Source organism: Canis lupus, chromosome 4 (assembly GCF_011100685.1).
Source record: "Canis lupus familiaris isolate Mischka breed German Shepherd chromosome 4, alternate assembly UU_Cfam_GSD_1.0, whole genome shotgun sequence".
NCBI lineage: Eukaryota > Metazoa > Chordata > Mammalia > Carnivora > Canidae > Canis > Canis lupus.
Window position 1 is genome coordinate 38,091,142 of NC_049225.1, and position 19,149 is coordinate 38,110,290.

A 19,149-nucleotide genomic window follows, 5' to 3' on the forward strand; every position below is an offset into this window, starting at 1 on the left:
TCAGAACAATTATTATCCCATTTTACTTGTGAGCAAATACTCAGAGGGGTTAAGTGGCTTGTTCAAGATCACTCTGCTGGGTGACAGAACCCACCAGCAAACCCAGTGCTGTCTGAGCACGCAGCTCTGATGCTCTGTTGTGAGCATGACAACAGACTGCTGTGGGCAGGGGGCGTGGGGCTGTGTCAGGGTGGCCTTCACACAGGTGGTGACGTCTTAGCTGGATTTTGAGAAGTTCAACAAATATTCCGGGAGCCAGAGGGTACCATTCATTCCCGGCAGAGGGGATGGAACCTGCAAACAGCATGGTATGTGAGAGGGTGCTTGGCTCAGAGTTGGGTGTGGGTCTGACCTAGCACGTTGGGGTCATATCATACAGGGCCATGTTGACAATTTTGATGTTATCCTATAGGCAGGTACTTTCCTAAAGACCATTGAAGGGTGTTGGGCAAGGGAGTGACATGGTTAAGTTTGTTGTTTTGCTGTGTCTTCTAGGTGTGGTGGGGTGGCGGGGAGAAGATGGACAGAGGGCAGATATCGGAGGCCAGTGTGTGACAAGAGGGAGGTACCTAGCCACATAGAGGAAAGATGAGGCCCAGCTTAAGGCAGGGCAATTGTGGGGGCAGACAAGGGTGAAAGGGGGTTCTCTTGTCTTGGCTTAACAAGGCCTGGGGAGTGTCTGTGTCTAGGAGCAATGCTCAGTGGCAACCTGTTTATGTGTCCCCAGCTCTCACACATGGCCTGGCACACAGTGGGAACTCCCTCAGTGTTGGTGGGATGACCGGTGACCTTTGCCTACCCATGGGACCTGGCTTCATGTTGGCATGCCATATCCTGAGGAACTTTTGGAGAAGGATGGCCAGAGATGAGGTATGGGGTGCAGGGCATTGTGACCAGGCTGGAACACCAGCTCCAGGGGTTCGTTGTGCCTTTTACTTTGAGGGGCAGGAGGTGAGTGGCCCTGAATCTCTGGGTCAGCCCTGGATTCTGGTCTCAGTTGATTTCTGGGATCATTTCCAGTGTCCCAACCAGACATGAAGGCAAAATGGAAGGTATTCTAGGGCCTCTTGAGCATTGCAGGTCAGCCCCCCTTCACCTCAGCTGGTCCCCTGTGTAGCCCTGGTGATGCCAATGAACAGAAGAGGGCAGACAGACCAAGAGCTGCTGTACAAGGTCTTTTCTTTGTTGTCATGGTTGGTTTGGTACATCTTAGCATCTGCGTCATACAAAGGGGGGAGCAACAGCCATGGCTTTTGGTCAGGTTCAGGGGGCATGAGAGGGTGCCCCTCCCCCCCCCCAGGCACTGACACATTTAAAGAAAGCAGAGCAACAAGGACACAGCACAGATGTGGGAAAGGGATTCCCCCGCGAGAGCAGGATGGTCGTCCTCACCTGGGTCTCACTAGGGCCCCCACCCTGGGGCCAGCACAAGCACCTCCTGGTCTCTCCCTAGTGAAGACTGGGTAGCAGGAGCAGGGAAGAGAGTAGGGGATGGGTCAGGGAAGGCAAGTCTTCAGGCCTGGGAGGCACACTTCCCCTGAGCCATCTGACCCCCAGCTGCCTTTCCAGTTAAGGGCTTGTAGGACCCTAGGATGGAGCAGTTGGGTGGTGGGGTGGGCAACCCTGCCAGCTAGGTGCTGGGGGCTCTTGGGGTTGGGGTTCTGCCCACTTTACTCTAGCCATAGCCTGTGGGGTAGCTTCTTTACCCACCTGTCCTACCTGAGATGGGTGCTGAAATACTTCATTCTGTTCACTGTCTCTCCCCTTCTCTCTGTCTCTCTCTCCCCACCTCCCCCCGCTGTCTCCTTCTGTCTTTCTCTCTCTCTCTCTCTCTCTCACACACACACACCCTACTGAAGAGGGTCTCTGGACTTCCTGCTTGCCTTTGGAGAAGACCCCACACAGTTTTGCCAGTAAGGACACCTTCCAGGAGCTGAGAATGTCCATGTGTGGAAGTCCTGGCTCACTGCCAGCACCCAGCATGGGAGAAGCCTTCTCCCTCCTCTCTGATGGTGTGAGCTTCCAGGCATGCACATCTGGCAGTGGCCTTCCTTGGCAACCACGCATGCCCACATCAGGTGTGCCCACTCCCTTGCATCTCACTGTTTTTGCCATATCTAAATGATTGCTCCTTATTTCCCTAGCTGGAGAATGTCTCCCTGATATGTTGTATGTGTGTGCTGAATTCTGGGACCACTCCCTCCCCATCCTAGCCTCCTAAGTGTATCATATGCACGTTGCCCCATTTATGTGAGATAAACTCATCCCCCTCCCATCTAGTGGGCCACACACACCTCCTACCCCAAGTACATCATGTGACCATCCCTTCCCTGCTAGAGGACATATTTACATACATATTTTGTTTCCCCTCTCCCTCTACCTGAGTGTGTTGCACACAACATCTTCACTGGTCACACCTTAGCTTCTTTCCACAGTCAGGTCTATATCAGTAATGACAGTCATCATGTCTCCCTGGACCTGACAATGATCACCTGGCAGTGGTTAGAGGAAGGCATGCCCAATGCTGAAATTGTCCCTTGCTCCCACCTCCAGGAAGACCTCTAGTCCTGCTTCTCAGGAGTAGGCCTGAGGAGTCTGGAGGAATCTAGGCTGTGCACCAGACTAATCCAGCCAGTCTGGAGGGTGCTGTCCTATGGGAAAATCCCTGAGCCTGCTCTGGGGATGCAGGGGGGCTGTGGAGGCCACCAGGGACATCCTCTGAGGGCCTGGGGTCCCTCAGGTCCACCGGGGATATCTTGCACAGTTGAGTTCCCCTGCTCTTCTGAAGCTTCCAGAGCCTCGGTCTCCACTGCCCATCTGGCACCCGTTGTTCCCTGGCACTACCTGTGAGATCTATGTGCCCCTGTCAAGGGGCAGACTTTTTTGAATACTGGGGATCCACATCTGTGCCTGGGTGGGGCTCACACACAGGGTCTGGGAAAGCCTGGGGCCCCTGGACTGGGCCCTGCCTGTCTCTGTCCCTGGACCCCGGGGCTCTAGAGAATGACCATCCTGCCCAGGAAAAGAGACACAGACAAGCAGACAATAGGGGTGCGAGGTGGCTCCCCATCACAGACACAGGCACAGACACAGGGGCACAGGGGAGGGGGCGGGGGAGAAGGGCAAATCCAGGGAGCTGGAGCTGCTGGAGCCCTGCTCCCTAGAAAAGGGACAGACCAGGGGATTTTTCTGGTTCCCTAAACATATGGATTGTTTTGTCTCGTCTTTAAAGTATTGCAGTCTAACTGATATGGCTTTAACTATTGGAAACGGACAGAGAGGACACATGTCTCTCTCTGAAATAAAAGCATAAATCCACTAAAATGGAAAACCTGCAGAATGCAAACTGGGGTCCATGGGGCAGGAGCTTCCGGGGCAGGCAAGTCGCCCCCTCCCTGGGCCCTGCTTTGGGGGTAGGCCCTGGTAGGGGCCCAGAATGGCTTCTCGGGGCACTGCCAGGTCAGTCCCAGTGGACTTCTGAGGACCTCAGGCAGGAACCCCCTAAGGGTGGGAGGACTCTAGGCCAAGGACAAGGTCTCCTTTTGGATGTGGCCACCTATGACCAATGGTTTTAGGGCCAAGACGGGGGTGGGGGGGCATCTTACCTAGGTTCTTTCTCCCCAAGCACACATTCTGCACACAACTACCTATTCAGAGCCACACACATACACACAATAGTCTCAGCACATCTGACGTTCTCTCAAACACATACTTCTACAAAATCTAACACATATCCATCTCTCCAGACGTGCATGCCATTTTGAAAACACATGCAGACACAAACTAACACATGCAAATTCTACGACACATACAAGATGGCCAGAGAACAGATATGACACAATCTCAATTCATACACAGCCCATCAAACAAGCACACATACATAAGGCTGCCTACCGTACACGATCTCTATCTAACACAGGGATGCAATTAGCACACACACACAATCTCAAGACATACCCACACTCTAACAACACACCTATATGTACAATCTTTGGACACACAATGCTGATGCAGTCTTTGCCATACGCACTCATGCATGCATGAACACACATTTTCCTGTCTCATTTGCTCCACCCCCTCCCCTAACAGTTCTTACACACCTGCCTGAGCAGGAGGTCTTGACAGTTTGGGGTGGGGTGGTGTGGAACAAAGGCCATTTTCACACATCCAGAGGAGAGTTTGTTCTTGGCCAATCAGATGAATGAACATATGCCTTCTGTCAAGTTGGAACTGGCTTCTCCCCAAAGCTTTGGGGCTTTGGCCACTTAGGGTCCTCCTGGGGACCATGGGGCCCTGGAGGCACATGGACAGGATGGGGTGGGGAAGAGGGGTGGATAGGAATGGGGGCAGCTTGGCTGTACCAGTGGTGGGGTCCCATGGCATGGGCCATCGCTGCCCAATGGCTCCAAGTATTTTCTGGGGGTCTGGGCAGCCCCTTGGCTGGGCAAACGGGCCTAGCCTGGCAGTGGGGGCCCAGGACCCAAGTGGAATAGGGGGAAACAAGGGGCTGTTTACCCTGGGGCCTCCCTACAGATGAGTTAAAGTCCAAAGAGGATCCATTTGGAGGGACTGAATTGGCAGGGGCTATGCCTCCTCAGGTGGGGGTTGGGAGAGGAGTGTTCCTGGGGTGGGTATCATCTCAGGGGGAGGGAAGAAGGAGAGCCCCAGCCTCCTGCCCAGACCTAGGCCTGGCCAGAATACAGCGGGGCCTCTCAGGCAGGGTCCTCACAGGGCAGGCTTACCCTGACTCCCTTCCTCAGGGCCAGGCCACTCAATGCCCCTGCCCTGACCTAGAGGCCCACTGTGAGTCAGAGGCCAAAGGCCGGCATGCTGGGCAGGGCTGGAATGTGTCATTACTTTGGCTGGCTGGGGACGGTGGTCCTCCTGGCAGTGGGGTGCATGAAGGAATGTATGGGGATTACCACACTAGCATAGACCTCAGGCTTCTGGAGGGGGCCCTCAGTGTCTCTGGCACTGGGTTCAATGCCCCCTACAGGGGGGAAGCTGCCTTCCCTTTTTCAAGCAATGTGGAAGTGAGGTGGGGGCTGGATACCTTGGGATGAAGGGTATGTGAGGGAATACTGAGAGGGAGGAGTCCCTGGCCAGGGAAGGGGGGCAGAGGTCAATTGAGGTTTTCCCCTTCAGAACTGAGACTTAACTGAATAAAAAGAAAAGAAAGAACAAAACAAAACAAAACAAAAAAAAGTAACAGGTGGAGTGGGAACAGAGCAGGAGGGCCGATTACTTCTTGAACATGTCCTGCAGTGGCCCCGGGAGGTATTTGAGCACCGTGTCCAGGATGCTCTCCTCTTCTTCCTCCTCTTCGTCCCCGCAGCCTGCAGGGATAGCCTTCTTGGGTCGGGTCAGGCTCCCCTCGCAGGGCTGCTCCAGGGCTGCCTTCTCCTCGGCCTCCTTCTCTTCCTTCTTCTTCAGCCCGTACTGGGGAGGAGGAGGGCAGACATGAGCATGAATGGGACAAAGAGAGAGCTGGGTGGGTCTCAAGATCATGGAGGCTCAGCTGGGGCCTCTCATGGAAACTCCCCAAGCCTCAGTCCTCTCATCTATAAAATGGGGATAAGGATGCCTTCCTTATAGGATTGTGCCTGTCTTAACAGGTGCTCCATAAAAGAAAGTCAGTGCATGGGGTTTACTTTAAAATTAATGCCTGCTTGTAATAACTTCTCCACTCTTTTGAAATCCCCCAAGATTTGACATCTGAAAGTCCTCCTATATGTTTGGATGATGAAACTTGATTTGAGCTAATGGGATGCCTTGATTTTTTTTTCCCCCAGTGGTGAGACTAGACATGCACTGAACTGTTTGGCATAGGTAGCCCAGCAGACCCATTGAGAATGACTTGTAACAGTAACAGGTGCTCAAGGCACCTGTTACTGTACTTCCCTAAAATTCCCAAATTCTGGATGGTAAACATTTGGTCTCAGCGTCTTGGGTACAAGATTGTGGACCGTAGCAGCAAACATTAGGGAGCACTTCTCATGTGCATTATCTTATTTAATCCCCATAACGCTCCTTCCAGTGAGGTTTTCCTGTGATACTCCTTTTACCCTGTGAGGAGAGTGGCGCTCAGAGAAAGCGAGGTCTAAGGTGAGAGCAGGGATTCAGGGAAGCCTGTGGCCGGGCTCTGAGGGGGACGGGCTTGACCTTGGTGCCTTCTACTCTGCGGGCGGTGGGAGGTGCCAACCTTGTCTCGGATTTGCTGCCGGACCTTCTCACGCTCAGCCTCCATGCGCGCATGCTTGGCCTTACGCTCCTCCTCCTGCTGCCGCAGAGCCTCCTGTCGCTCCTCCTCCTTCTTCTGAGCGTCTGGGTCCTTCTCCTCCTCTCCCCCCAGCATCTTCCCCATATCCTTGGTGGCCCCTACGGTGGATGGTTTGGGGAGGGAGAAGGTGGGGTCAGGGTGGGGGGACAGGGCTGGGGATAGAGGAGGGCCTTGGTTCTCTGCGGACCCCTCCCATCTGGTTTGGGACCTGGTTCGGGAGTGAGGGGTGCTGGGCTCGGGCCTCACCTCCAAGGGCCTGCTTCATGACAAAGTCCATGACTCCAGCTCCAGTTAGCGTGCCCTAGTGCGCAGCCGAGTTTGCATGCAGTGCTCCTGGCAAGGCCTGGTTCAGGGAGATGTGTCAACCTGCAAAAGAGGAGTCGGGGATCAAACGGGAGAGGCCTCTGCACAGACAGATGGCAGCCTCACCCTGGTTCAAGCCCTAGGCTCCATCAGCTGAGGCCAAGACCCAATGCCCTGCCACCCTTGGAAAGGAGATGGAAAGGGGCTATTTCCTGAGTACTTGCTGCATGCCAGGCACATGTATGTGGTCACCTATCTTCAGATTCCGATTTTAAAACCTTCATCTTGACCGAATTGCTTTTATTTGGTTGAAGCCAGGAGTGCTAGAAAGAAGCTGGATTTTGGAGTCAGGCAGAGGTGGGTTCTCATGCCACCCTCATTCTTTATTTGCCATGTGACATTCAGGCCTCAGTTTCCTCATCTGTATGATAGAATGGCAGTGACTCTTTTGCCAGGGCTACTGTGGAGACTGGAGAAAATTTCAGCCTGGACCACTGGATCAATCCCTAGGTGGAATAAGCATGTTTAGGGCCCTGGCAGATCAGAGGCTGGCTAAGAAAAAGAATGGTCAGCTTGGATGAACATATCTAGACATCTGAAATTAGACAAATGGAGAAATAAGTTACTTTTATTGAAACAAACATGTAAGTTTTCATGTTTTATAGCTTAATACTTATTTTAATTTTGAATACCACATGGGGGGTTGGAGACATAATAATCTTCTTGAGGCATAGGGCCTTTAAAGTACCAAGCACGGGCCTTGTAAGCACTCAGCTTATGTTAGCCCTCCCCTTCTCTCTAAATTATCGACTTTCAGTTTTTATTATGTTTTTGTTGTTATTTTATTTTGGCCTCAGAAGGTTTTCTCCAAATAAAATCTTAATGGGAATCTCAATATGCAAGATACATAAAAGTAGAACTATTCCATCCGATGTTAGTGGGGAGGGGTAGAGAGCTTAGAGCTTCCCTCCACCTTTGACCTCTTTCTACCTTGTTCCCCCCCACATCCTGGAGAATTTGAACCCTGATGTTGTAACTCTCTGAGATTTCCTTTTGATTTTCACCGTTTAGTTTCACTGTTTGTTGGGTTTTTTTTTTTTTTCATAGACAAAGCCACCACAAATCCGCTTTTGGGTGTTGATGGGAACATCCGTGAGCTATCCAAATTGTGATGTAGTGGCCTCGGGCCAGGCCTCCTCCCCAAGGCCTGTCAGCCTACACAGCCTTGGGGTCCTTATAATTTGCTGGGAGGAAAAAGGGAAATGGTGGCAGAGACGCAGGGTGGTATCACAACCCGGTTGAGTTCAAGGTCACTGGCTGTTTGTTGATGGATTTTCCTCATTTCTTACAAAATGAGAAAACATATCAGCAGACTGAGATCTTTCCATCAAATGGGGCCCGAGAGTTTATTTGAGGACTTCTACATGATCATACCACCTGACAGGTTGTTTGGAGGACAGCAAATCATGATGGAGTAGAAAAACAGTGCCAGGGGCTTTAGCGTCAGACATACCTGGTCCGCAGTCCAGGCTCAATACTCCCTGGCTGTGACCCCCGAGAATGCAGTGTGCTTCCTGCCAGTGAGAAGAGGATTAAGTCTGTCCTTGTACTGACTTTTGAAGAAGAGGAGATACTGGTCAGGTGCCTTGTGTGTAGCCCTTACCAGTTAATGTTGGCAGTGGCTGACTGCATATTTTTAAGGACATGCAAAAAAGGAGCAGGATTTCCAGGAAATGCAAGAGAACCCACCCTGGCCCAAAATTCTGAGTTTTGAAGGCAGCTCAGCTCAGTCAATTAAGATGTTTTCACTCAATTCAAAAACATTGCAAAGAGTCTGCATTTCTAAGAACAGGAAAGGAACAATTTAATAATCAAATGATTTCAGGAACTATTGGGTTCCTCCTCTGTGTTTACATGCAGCTCAAGGAATAGGCAGGTGGCGGTGGAGGACGCAGGACTCCAATTTGAGATGTCTCAAATGGGTCCACAAGGCACCTGGGCTTTAGGTCCAGCCTCATCCTTAACTTGCTGCTCTGGCAAGTCTCTCTCCTGGACCAGATGATTTTCTGGGCCCTCTTTCCAGTGGTTCTGTTGGAGTAGTTCTACAGCATTTGAACTGCTGGCCACCCCACTGTATCCTCAAATCATGTTCCTGTCTTGGTTCTGTGACTCAGTTCTTTCCCCTCCCTCATCTCCTTCTGCACTCTTCTCTCCTACTAATCCCTCTCCCCCCCACCCCTCAGTTTTGCTGCCTCCTCTTTTTTTCTTTTCCTTTCTTCAGTAAGTGTGTTCCCTAGGACTCTGACTTTAGCCCCTGCCTCTTTTTCCTCTGTAATGCTTCCCTAGGGGAACTCATCTTTACTTGGGCTTTAATGATACCTAGACATCTTCCGTGGGCTCTCAGACCACTATATTCATTTATCCAACAAGTTTTAATTGAGCACCTACTATGTACCAGGCAGTGTGTTAGGCACTGGAGGTATAATAGTGAAAAGGACAGACAACACCCTGCCCTCATGCAGATTACATTCTGGAGTGTGTGTGGTGTGAGTATGTATGTGTGTGTGCATAGGGAAATAGGCAATAAATGAGTCAAGAAATACACTTGCCTTCCTCTTGAACACCTCCCTCTGGATATCCCATGGCACCATTCAAGTCAACATGCCATTTCTCTATCACCACACCATCTGCTTCTCTGGACTCTATGCTTCTAAGTATTTATTCAGTAAACATTGATTACCATTGATTACCCTTCCTTGCCCCCCCCCCCCCACATATGCAAAGTACATCTACTCAGTTGTGGACTGAGTCTTCTGGATACTTACATACTTGTCCTTCTAGGCCCCCCCCCCCCCCCCCCCCCCGCCGTTGAAGCCTGCTGGGATTTTTTAGCAACTTCTTGGGTTCACCCTAGAGTCCTGCTGCCCACTTCCAGTGAGGCTCTCTCAGCATTCAAGTAATTTCTTGTTCATCTGGTTGAGGCTCCTCTAGCCAATTTCTCAAGGCTCAATGTCCTCCTACCCCATTCCTTTCAGCAGGTGACTTTCCTCCCACTTCATGTGGTGCATTGGAAGGCTTGTGGGCTTTGGGTCAGGCATACCTGACTCCGATCCTGAATCTGCTACTCTTTAGCTCTAGGATGGTGAATAATCGACTTAACCTCTCTTCCTTATAAGTGAGGATTACAATACCACTTTGAAAATTTAGAAACAATGGATGCAATGTGTTTGGCACATGAGGGGGGCTCAGTAAATGGTGACTGCTATCATTATCAAAATGATTGATGCCAGCTCCTGCAACCTTCCTTCCTAGCTTCTGAAGACAAGGGCTCCCTCCTTCCCCCTGAAGTTAATCTGTCTGCCTGAGCTGCAAATCTTCTCTCCTTACACCTCCTCCTTGAATCTTTCATGCTCCTTCTTCCTCACATTCTCAGTCTCTTCTCTATAGGTCTCTTATCCCCTCTCTTCTCCAGTTCCCGCTCTGAACCACCTTTCCCTTAATCTCTGCCCTCTTCCATTGTGATGAAGGGGTCTCCACTTGGAGCCTCCACTCTTTCACCTCTGGGTCAGCTGCAGCTCTGTGAGATCAGAGATCTGCTGCCTCTGTACTGCCACCGAAATTGCCCTGGTCAGAATCACCAGAGGCCTCCCAGATTCCAGACCCTGGAGTGTTTTCACAGCTCTCCAGCTCTCCCATCCCTCTGTAGCATTAGATGTTGATGATGGACCCCTATTCTCTCCCCATCTCTCTGTTTTTCAGCCGTCTTCTTGAATCTCCTGAATTCTATGACAGAGCACTCCTGTGATCTTCAGCTTGCTTCTCAGACAAGTCTTCTCTCTCTCCTTTGCTGACTTCTTTCCTTTAAAATGTAAATGTTCCCCCAATCTCTCTCCCTCTTCCCCCTTCTGCTGTCCCTCCTCCCCCCACTGTCTGCCTTGGGAATCTCACCAACCCTATTGATTTATGCCTTTCTTTATTCACAGACACTCCCCTGCACCTGCACATTTAATTCTCTGCTGGATATCGTCACATGGATAATCTCAGATTCAATCTGTCCAAAGATCAGTCTCACCCTTGCTTTCCTCACCCAATCATCTTTTCTTCTAGCGTGTTTTTTCCAGTTGCCTCAGCTGAAAATTCTGGAGTCAGGGACTTCATTCACTCACTCACTCACTCACTCACTCACTCACTCACTCAATCACTCAATCACACTACCGATATTCTTTGAGTATCTATTCTGCCAAACACTGTTCTCAATGCTGGGCTGTGGCAGGGAAGAAGGGAGTCAGTTTGCTCTCACAGCATTCAGTTTGGGGGAGGAAGACACTGGACAAAAGACCACACAAGGAATTGGTGAGTTAAAATTGAGATGGGGTGCTAAGAGAGAAGTCCAGTGACTGTAGCTTCATGGTACATCCTGCATCCACACCCTCTTATCCTAAGGCTGCTAATGTCTTGGTTCAGGGCCTCAAGGTTCTGAATTTGTGCATAACCTCTAAGTCTGTCCCTCCCTCAGTTCTCATCCATCCTCCACATGGCTGTTCAATTAATTGTCCAGAAGGGCAGATCTGCTCTTCAAAAACACCCTGCAATGGCTCCCCATGGCCTTGTTAAACTTACCATAGTCCTTGTGCTGACCTTCAAGTCCTGCAGGATCTAGCACCTGCCTACCTTGCCATTAGTTTCCCATCCCTTGCATGTGGCTCTGCTTCAGCTATACTCCAACACATATTCTATTTGAAAACCACCGGGCATTTGTTCATGCTCTTTTTACAGCCCGGGAGCCTCTTAACGTTATCTCTGCCGGTTCAAATCCTAGCTTCACAACTTACTAAGTGACCTTGAGCAAGTGACTTAATATTTTCTCATCTGTAAAATGGAGACGGTAATGCCTATGCCTAAGGCATGTTGTGAACATTAAATGAGATAATGCAAATAAAGTGCTCAGCGTAGTGTTTGGCACATAGTAGGTGCTCCGTATGTATTAGCTATCATCATCATCATCATCATCATCGTCATCATCCTTAGCAGTAGCAATATTAATTTTCAAAGATCCCTCTCAAGTCACTCCCTCTATGAAATATCCTGCATCTCCTGGGTGAGACGTGACGGTGTCTTCCTCTTCAGAGACCTATGGTACTTTCTAGGGCAGCCTTGCCTGCCTCCAGCTCATGTGCTCTGCCCAGCTGTGTGTCTTTCCCTTCCTGATCACTCTGAGTTCTTTTCAGGGCAGGACCTATATCTTGTTTATTTCCCTTATCCCAGAGTCCATAACATCTCCTGGTTCATGGTAGAACCTCCTGACATACTTGCTGGGTTGAATTTAGTGTATATCAGCGAGTATGTGATTGTACGCATTCAGAGTATGATCCTGTGTGTTTAACTCTGAACTTAGGCATCATGTGAGTCTGCGTGAGCGTGTGTGCAGGCGTGTGTGTAGATATTTTGCCATATGCCTGTAGGAGTGCTGAGGTCGGGCAGGTTGCATGCAGTTGAGGATTTTGGCCAGACCACCAGGAGGCGCTCCTCAGTGGTTCTCTGGGAGACCGTGGTGTATCCCTGCGCGGGAAGGGTGGTGGTGGTGGTGGTGGCGGTGGTGGTGGTGGTTGTGGTGGTGGTTGTGGGGTGTGGTGGTGGTGGTGCGGCGCTGGGGGAGGGGAGACAAAAACAGGGAGAAAGAGGGATGCTGCTGCAGCACGTTACCGTGCCTTTAGCGCATCCAAGACCTAGGACATATCTTCAGCTTTCCTTCTCGGACTTCCTCCAGCATGTCCCAGCCCGAAGGCAGCGGAGGTATCTCCTCTGGCTTGGCCTCCTGAGCCCCAAGCGGTTTTGGGACTGGCCCACCACCCCCATCCGACAAGCAGATTCGGGCACCTGCAGTGTTTGTCCTTGTGGCTGTTTTTCTGTTCTTATGGCTTAAGTCCGGGCAGTATTCACCGCTACTCAATCCAACACTCATTTGCTTTTCACAGGGGACCCTAATGCTAATGGCGATGGCTGAGACAGGGGATGTCCCTTCATCCCCCACCCCACCCCCGCTCTACGCCCCTGGAAGGGAGAAGCACTGGGGGAGGGGAATGGGGCAGTGGAGGATGGGAGGGGGTAAGGGAACCCGCTCCCTCAGAAAAGCGGAATTGGCGGGGGCTTCGCGGTCCCCCCGCAGAAGAGGATAAGAATCCAGGCGCCCCTCTCCCGGTCCCCTGCGGAGGCCAGCACAGCCAGCAGCTCTGCCATGGAGCTCCTCGTTGGCCACTGAGAGCGCCCCTCCCCCAACACACAAAGCTCCAACCCCAAGACCCAGCCAGGTATCAAACTTTGATGGGGGAGGGGGCAGAATGGGGCCCGCGAGGGTCTTAGATGGGACAGTAACTAATGACCCCAAGTAGAGAACGTGCGCTGGCCAAACCTCGGCTGCTCCTCCTCCGAGGACAAATAGTCCCCTTGGCCTCTCACCTCCAATCCACGTTTTAGGCTTTCCTCTCCTCCCCCTTCGGCCTGTCCGCCCCCCTCCCGGCGCCCTCTGACTCACTCCCGGAGCCTTAAGCCCCTCCGGGGCGGCTCCCTCCTCCTGGGGCAAGAGGGCTCCGGAGGCTTCCAGGTTAACAACAGCCTGAAGTAGCTTGTATCGACGTACCCCATCCCCAACCCCGTGAGCTCGAAGTTCTCTAGGTTCAGACTTGAGTCTCCCGCGCCCTCGGGGCGGTCCTGCCTCCCGGGAGCCAGGCTGTCCCGGGCTTCTGTTCTGCCCGGAGGTCTCCGGGTCCCGGGCCCACCGCGCCCTCCCAGTCGGCGCCGGCTTCACCCCTTCCCGCCGCGGCTCGCGTCGCCTCGCGGGGAGCTGTCCTTTCAGCACCGCAGCGAGCGCGCCCGGGAGGGTCCCAGCTGCTGCCGCGCAGCCGCCCTTTCCGGCGCCCGGCCGGCCTTGGGGAGCTGTCCCCCCAAAGCCGCACCCCCAGCCTCCCAGGTTGCCCCGCAGCCTCACAGCGAGAGCCGAGACCCTGCCGCCCACAGCCCGGCTCCGCCCTCCCGGCCCGGGGTCAGCACCGACCTGGCGGCCCACGAAACCGTCCGAGCCGCTGCAGGGCGCCGGGCGTACTCAGCGAGGCGGTTCCTTCTGCTCTTCCAGCTCCCGCCGCCGCCTCGTGCAACTCCACCGGGCGAGCTGGGGCCGCGGCGGCTGCCGGAGGCGCCCTCCAATCACGCCCCTCAGCCTGGTCCTGACGTGCTACCGCTCCCCTTCCAGATGGGAAATTCAAATCTCTCTCTCTCTCTCTCCCTCCCTCCCTCCCTCCCTCCCTCCCTCCCTCCCTCTCTCTTTCTCTCCCTCCCTCTCTCACCCTCGCTCTCTCTCTCTCCCTCTTCCTCTGCCTATCCCTCTCCTCCCCCTTCTTTTGCTCTCCCCCTTGTCTCCTCCCTCTCTCCTCTCTCTTCCTCCTCCCCCTTCCTCTCCCTTTCCCATTCTTCCTCCTTCTCCCCTCTTTTCTCTCTCCAGTCCCTTTCCTCCACCTTTTGCTGTCCTCTCCCCCCAAGACGCCCCCAACCTCCCCTACAGCCACTTGTCCTGGCCGGAGCTTTTAAGACCACAAGCTTATTGCCTCAATGCACTGAGGGTGGAGGGTTCTTTAAAGCAAACTCAAAAATCACCTGCTCAGGAAAGCCCTCCTGATTCCTCCAGGAAGAATTGGTCACGCTCTTCTCAGGGTTTCTGTCACGCCTAGTCACACACCCCTGTTTCAGAGGCTCTTGTTCCTGTTTGCTTGTCTTTTGCCTGTGAGCTCCTACAGGTCACCATCACATCATCTTTACAGCCCCTCAGCATCATGTCCTGGCACAAGAGTGCTGAAGAAACACCAATGGATCATGTGGGTAAGGCCCCAACAAGAAGTAAGGAATCCTTCATGTGGACCCAGAGGAAGAAGACTGCTGCAAAATACGGTATAAAATTCCCTTGCCAATCCCTTGTAGATCTGATATCCTGTGAGTAATAAGGAATCCTTTAGCAAACTTTATTCTAGAAGGCTAATTCTTTCTATGCCCAGGGAAGAAAAGGGACCTTCAAGAGGCAGGGCAACATCTACGCCGCCACCCCCACCCCCACCCCAGGACTTTCCTTCTCCTCTCGCACTCATTTCTCATTTTATTACTCTCTCCTATTGAGCCTCTTCATTCTGCCTGCCATCTTTTGGCTCTAAAATGCTTCCTTTAATCCAGACCAATGTGTAAGAAAATGGCTTAGGAGAGGAGGGACCTTGCATCAGGCCTTTGAAAGATTTGCAGGAATTTATGCATCAATCAGAGGTTATGTCAGAGTGGAGATGACTTCTGCTTCTGTAAGGGGATGGCTTCCTTCCAAGGAGGGAGTAGCAAGAGCTGCAGAGGGACAGGATTGAGAGAGGAAGGATGTATGATTTTGTTCCAAAAGGAGGGGACTGTTCCTTTGCACAAGTTCACAGCAGAGAGCTTAAAGCAAGGGGCCTCCACAGGTCAGAGGCTACTGATGGAACCATCCTCCTCACCTGTAGAGTCATCTTCTGTTCTCCCCTTATAGGCTATGGGGCTTGGTATAGCGAAGGCCCTTCATTTATGGCTGAGTTCTGTTTAACAATGTGTTGGGCCATCAGCATGCTCATTTAAAATTTTTCTTACCTTTCCTGAGGCAGACACTAATAGAGGAAGGGTAGAGGGGAGGCTGTTTGATTAGAGTGATTTAGACTTGCCACTAATACCTGAGGGGAGTTCTGGGTAGGGAGATAGACACCATGTCATTTCAAGACTCACAGTCCTCCTCCTCTCTCTCCTTCTCCTTCCTTTCTCCCTGTGCTTCTAGAACAGAAGCTCAGTGAATGGGACCTGGCTGGCAGCACTCTAGTTACAACTGGGGTTTTTCCACAATGGGCATTTTCTTTAACATGAACATCCACCAAGCTGGGCTAAAAATCCAACTTGGCCTTCAGAAGAATACTGAGGTCAGTTCTGGACACCATACTTTAAGATGGATTTAATAAGCTTGTGTGTGTTTAGGAGAGAAAGAGTGGGTTAGATGGTGGGTGTCTGGAAATCAGACCAAATGAAGGAGAGATGAAGGATTTAAGGGTGTTTCACTTGGAGGAGAAAATGCTGCAGTGGCAAGACTTGCTCAGTTTGTAATTCCAGCACTTAGCATGGTGCCTGACAAAGTTGGTGCTAAGGAAATGCTTATTGGATGAATGAATGACCACTGTGAGGAAGAAAGAGTACTATTGTTTTTACCAGCCCTGAAGACAGAATTAGGGCAATGGGGGAAAGGTAAAGGGAGGCAGACAGAAGCTCTACGAGGAAGAATCTTTTATCATTTGGAGCTGTCCAGCTATAGCACGGACTGCCTCATATTAGGTAGTGAGTTCCCCATTCCCTGGAAAATGACAGTTGGGTGGCAGGTGACAGCTAATGTCCCCTTTGAACTCAAGCTTCTGTGAGTCTATAAAAAACTGTATGAGCTGACATGAATCATGTATAGCTATAGAAAATCTTACTGGTGAATAAAAGGACAGCTCAGTCAAGCCTAATTGGCTTCGTCTCGTTGAATGATTAGGGATAAATCAGGGCACTGTGGCTACTGATGCTTTCTGTTGAAGAAAGATGGTGGAGAGCTGAGTACTGCTCCCTGACTGCTCTTGCCAGCCTAGACATGGTTCCTAAATACTGTCCATGTAGAAAAATCACTAAATATTTTAGCCATTTCCTAATGATTATAATACCACTAATCATACAACCATCAGGCCCCCATTATGTGTCAGATGCTCAGTTTGGTGCTCTGCACAAATTACATTCTCTCCTTTAGTTCACACAAACCTCTATTTCCAAGATGGGATAGTTGATCCCCTGAGAGATACAGTGAGTCTTTGGCATGGCCAAGATTCCAGCCCAGGCCTGCCTGCCACCTAGCTCTGGGGTCCTTTCACCCCCCTGGGCTGCTTTCTCATCTGACACATCCCACAGCCTATGGAAATGTAACTTTTGCTCTGCAGATTTTCTTTACATTGACATTTATCATCTTCCCTGTTCTCTAGTTTCTCACTTAAAAAAAAAAAAAAAAAAACCTGCCTTGAATTCACACCCAGATTGGGGTCCTCATGTCATGTGGGTTGTCCGCATCTCCTTCATCTCTTGCATCTCTAATTCAGCCCGCTGTGAGCCCCCCTCCCCCAGCCAGCCGCAGCTCTGCCTAGCCCACTCTGTAGATAGTTTCTAAGAGTCACCTGGTAAAATATGGATGTAGCTCTGCTTAAGGTGTCTTACCCTAGCTCGTGCTGAATCTCCACTTCTATTTATAAGCCCTGTGGTCTGGGGCAGGGGGCCAGATTTGAACAGATTTTTAAAATAGTATGTACATGCTTTGAATGTTCACTAGGAAACCAATCAAGAGAGCTAATGTCAGTACTTTGTGTGAGGATCGAGGAACAGTGTGTGAAGAATGACAACTGTCACAGACCATAAATGCAGTGATCAGTGAGAATGGCGTTTGTCCAAAGGTCAGCCCATTTCTTTCCTGCAGTTGCCTCAGTCCAGAAGGCACTCTGGATGCAATGCGGGATATGAGGAAGAGCTTGCTGGCTGGGCTGACCTCAGCTGGGAGTTGAGCTGGTGGGTGCGGGGAAGCATCTGAATGCTCCAGACACTGACTCCACCACCTGCCATTCTAACTTGAGCCTGGAGGGGCAGAGTTGGTCTTGGTTTGAGGGGGTGGCCTGTGTGCCAGAGGCAGAAACAGAACCATGGGGGTGGTGCACAGGAAGGGCTCTAGGCCACCTCACTCAGCTAATGAGTGCCTCTCTTCTTGTCACTGATAATAGCTAGAGTGACATTGTCAGGATGTGAGGCCAGGGGCCCAGTCTGTCTCCTTCAACATGGAGTGGCAGTGTGAAGGTACACCCATTGGTGTGCAGTGGTGCATAAGTGTGTGTGCCCACCAGTGAGGGACCATGCAGGTGGCAGTAGGCAGCATCTATATGGAGGGACACAGGTGCTAGTAGGACAGGTGTAGGCCTGTCACCATGTGATTCTCAGTGTGTGGTGGTGTATCCCTCCTGATGTGGAGTGTCTCTGGTGTGAGTGTATCACAGCTGTAAAGCCAAGTGGGTTGTTGTCACAGTGGAATATGTTAATGGCATTGTATGATGGGTTGAGGGTAAGGCAAAGTCACCACCTACAGCTGTGCAGGTTCTGCAGTGTACAACCACAGATGGTACCATTTAGTGTGGCAGATGCAAAGGCTCTTGGGACATCACCATTTCTGTGTAATGGTGTATGTTTTAGTGTCACTGTCCAGGAGAGATGACACAGGTGATAGGGTGTTGCCATCAATATGAAATGATGCCATCATCACTGGTAAGGATAGAGGTGTAAGTGTGTCACAATGGACTAGCCTATGTGTCACTGTCATTGTTGGGACAGAAAGGGTGTGTATGTGTAGCCAAAAGTGTGTCATTATCACTGTGCAGGCATAAATGTGTCACTGAGTGTGACGGATTTCTCCCTTTCCCTTTCTCCCCCACCAGAGAGGCTCTTGGCAACCTCACCTGCTAGCTCCTGCCCCACCTGGGAAGCTGCATAAACCTTTGGATTCTCTATTATCCACTTCTGTTTCTTGAAAGGAGGGTTCCAGGCTCCCCATCTGAACCCTGACTCATTGGTGTTGCATAGAGTGCGTGTGTGTGTAAATCCCCTGAGGAGCCCCTTTCTATCCCAGAGCCCTACCCCTAACTCAGAGCCCCTCCCCAGCCCAGCATCCTCCTACCAGCTCCTCAGAGGTCCTCTGCCATCCTTCATCCCATCCTTCATCCCATCCCCACCCTCCCGGATCCAGGCACTTATTAGCACGTCAAAGCAGTCCTCTTTCAGCCCACGTGTTGTACCCTGGGATATCCCCACACAGTTACTCCCTCTCGTCTTGAGCTTCCCTGAAACCTTACATTTTCCTGCCTGCCACACCAGTCTGTAGTTCCCCTACCATCTGGTACAGGAGGATGTTTTGGTGTAAACCCTGGGACTTCTGCCTCCCGTCCTCCAATCTAAGTCCTTCCAGCTCTCCATCATGTGGTTGGACCACCCTTTCTATCAGGAATTCTTCCTGATGGCCCTATATGCTCATGTCAGTGCAGAGCCAGACAGTGCATCCCTCCAAGTCTCCTCATTTGTGTCCTAGCCCTGGACTTGCTCAGGCACAAAAGGTGAAACATCAGTGTGTTCCGTGTCCTCAAGAGGTTCCCCTTCCAGAATGTCCCTCCATCCTCGCGACATCCTTTCCCCCTCCTTCCTGTGAAGCTTATGCTCAGAAAGGCAATTTTTACACCTTAGAATCCTCTGCTTAGGCACACGGAAACAGAGTAACAGAGTTCCAGAATACTAGAATCACGAGCAAAGGCCTTTTTAGGATCACACTTAGAGTCACAGAATCTAGAATGACATCTAGAATGACAGGCTCTTGAAACACTGTATGTCCAAGAGTGGCCCACCCTTACTCTGAGCCACTGGGGGTGGGAGACTTGTTAAAAAAAAGATTTTGGGGCCACTTCCCATGTGGA

General features: G+C 51.3%; 1 protein-coding gene across 6 annotated transcripts in view; it reads right to left on the bottom strand.

The window, feature by feature from the left end:
- Positions 1-1,162: 1,162 nt before the first annotated feature.
- The window catches only part of CPLX2 (complexin 2), an 84,399-nt gene continuing 66,412 nt past the window's right edge, over positions 1,163-19,149 (bottom strand). For 3 of the 6 annotated variants that reach the window (XM_038534716.1, XM_038534714.1, XM_038534715.1), the window contains 3 exons: positions 6,527-6,646; positions 6,203-6,378; positions 1,163-5,439 (listed from right to left, as the gene is read on the bottom strand). In XM_038534716.1, coding sequence (XP_038390644.1) covers positions 5,242-5,439; positions 6,203-6,378; positions 6,527-6,557 — 405 coding nt within the window. In that variant the 5' untranslated portion in view covers positions 6,558-6,646 and the 3' untranslated portion in view covers positions 1,163-5,241. Of the gene's footprint in view, positions 5,440-6,202; positions 6,379-6,526; positions 6,647-13,634; positions 13,868-14,238; positions 14,426-19,149 lie in introns of those variants that run through there. The other 3 variants (XM_038534713.1, XM_038534712.1, XM_038534710.1) reach the window with 3 other exon arrangements.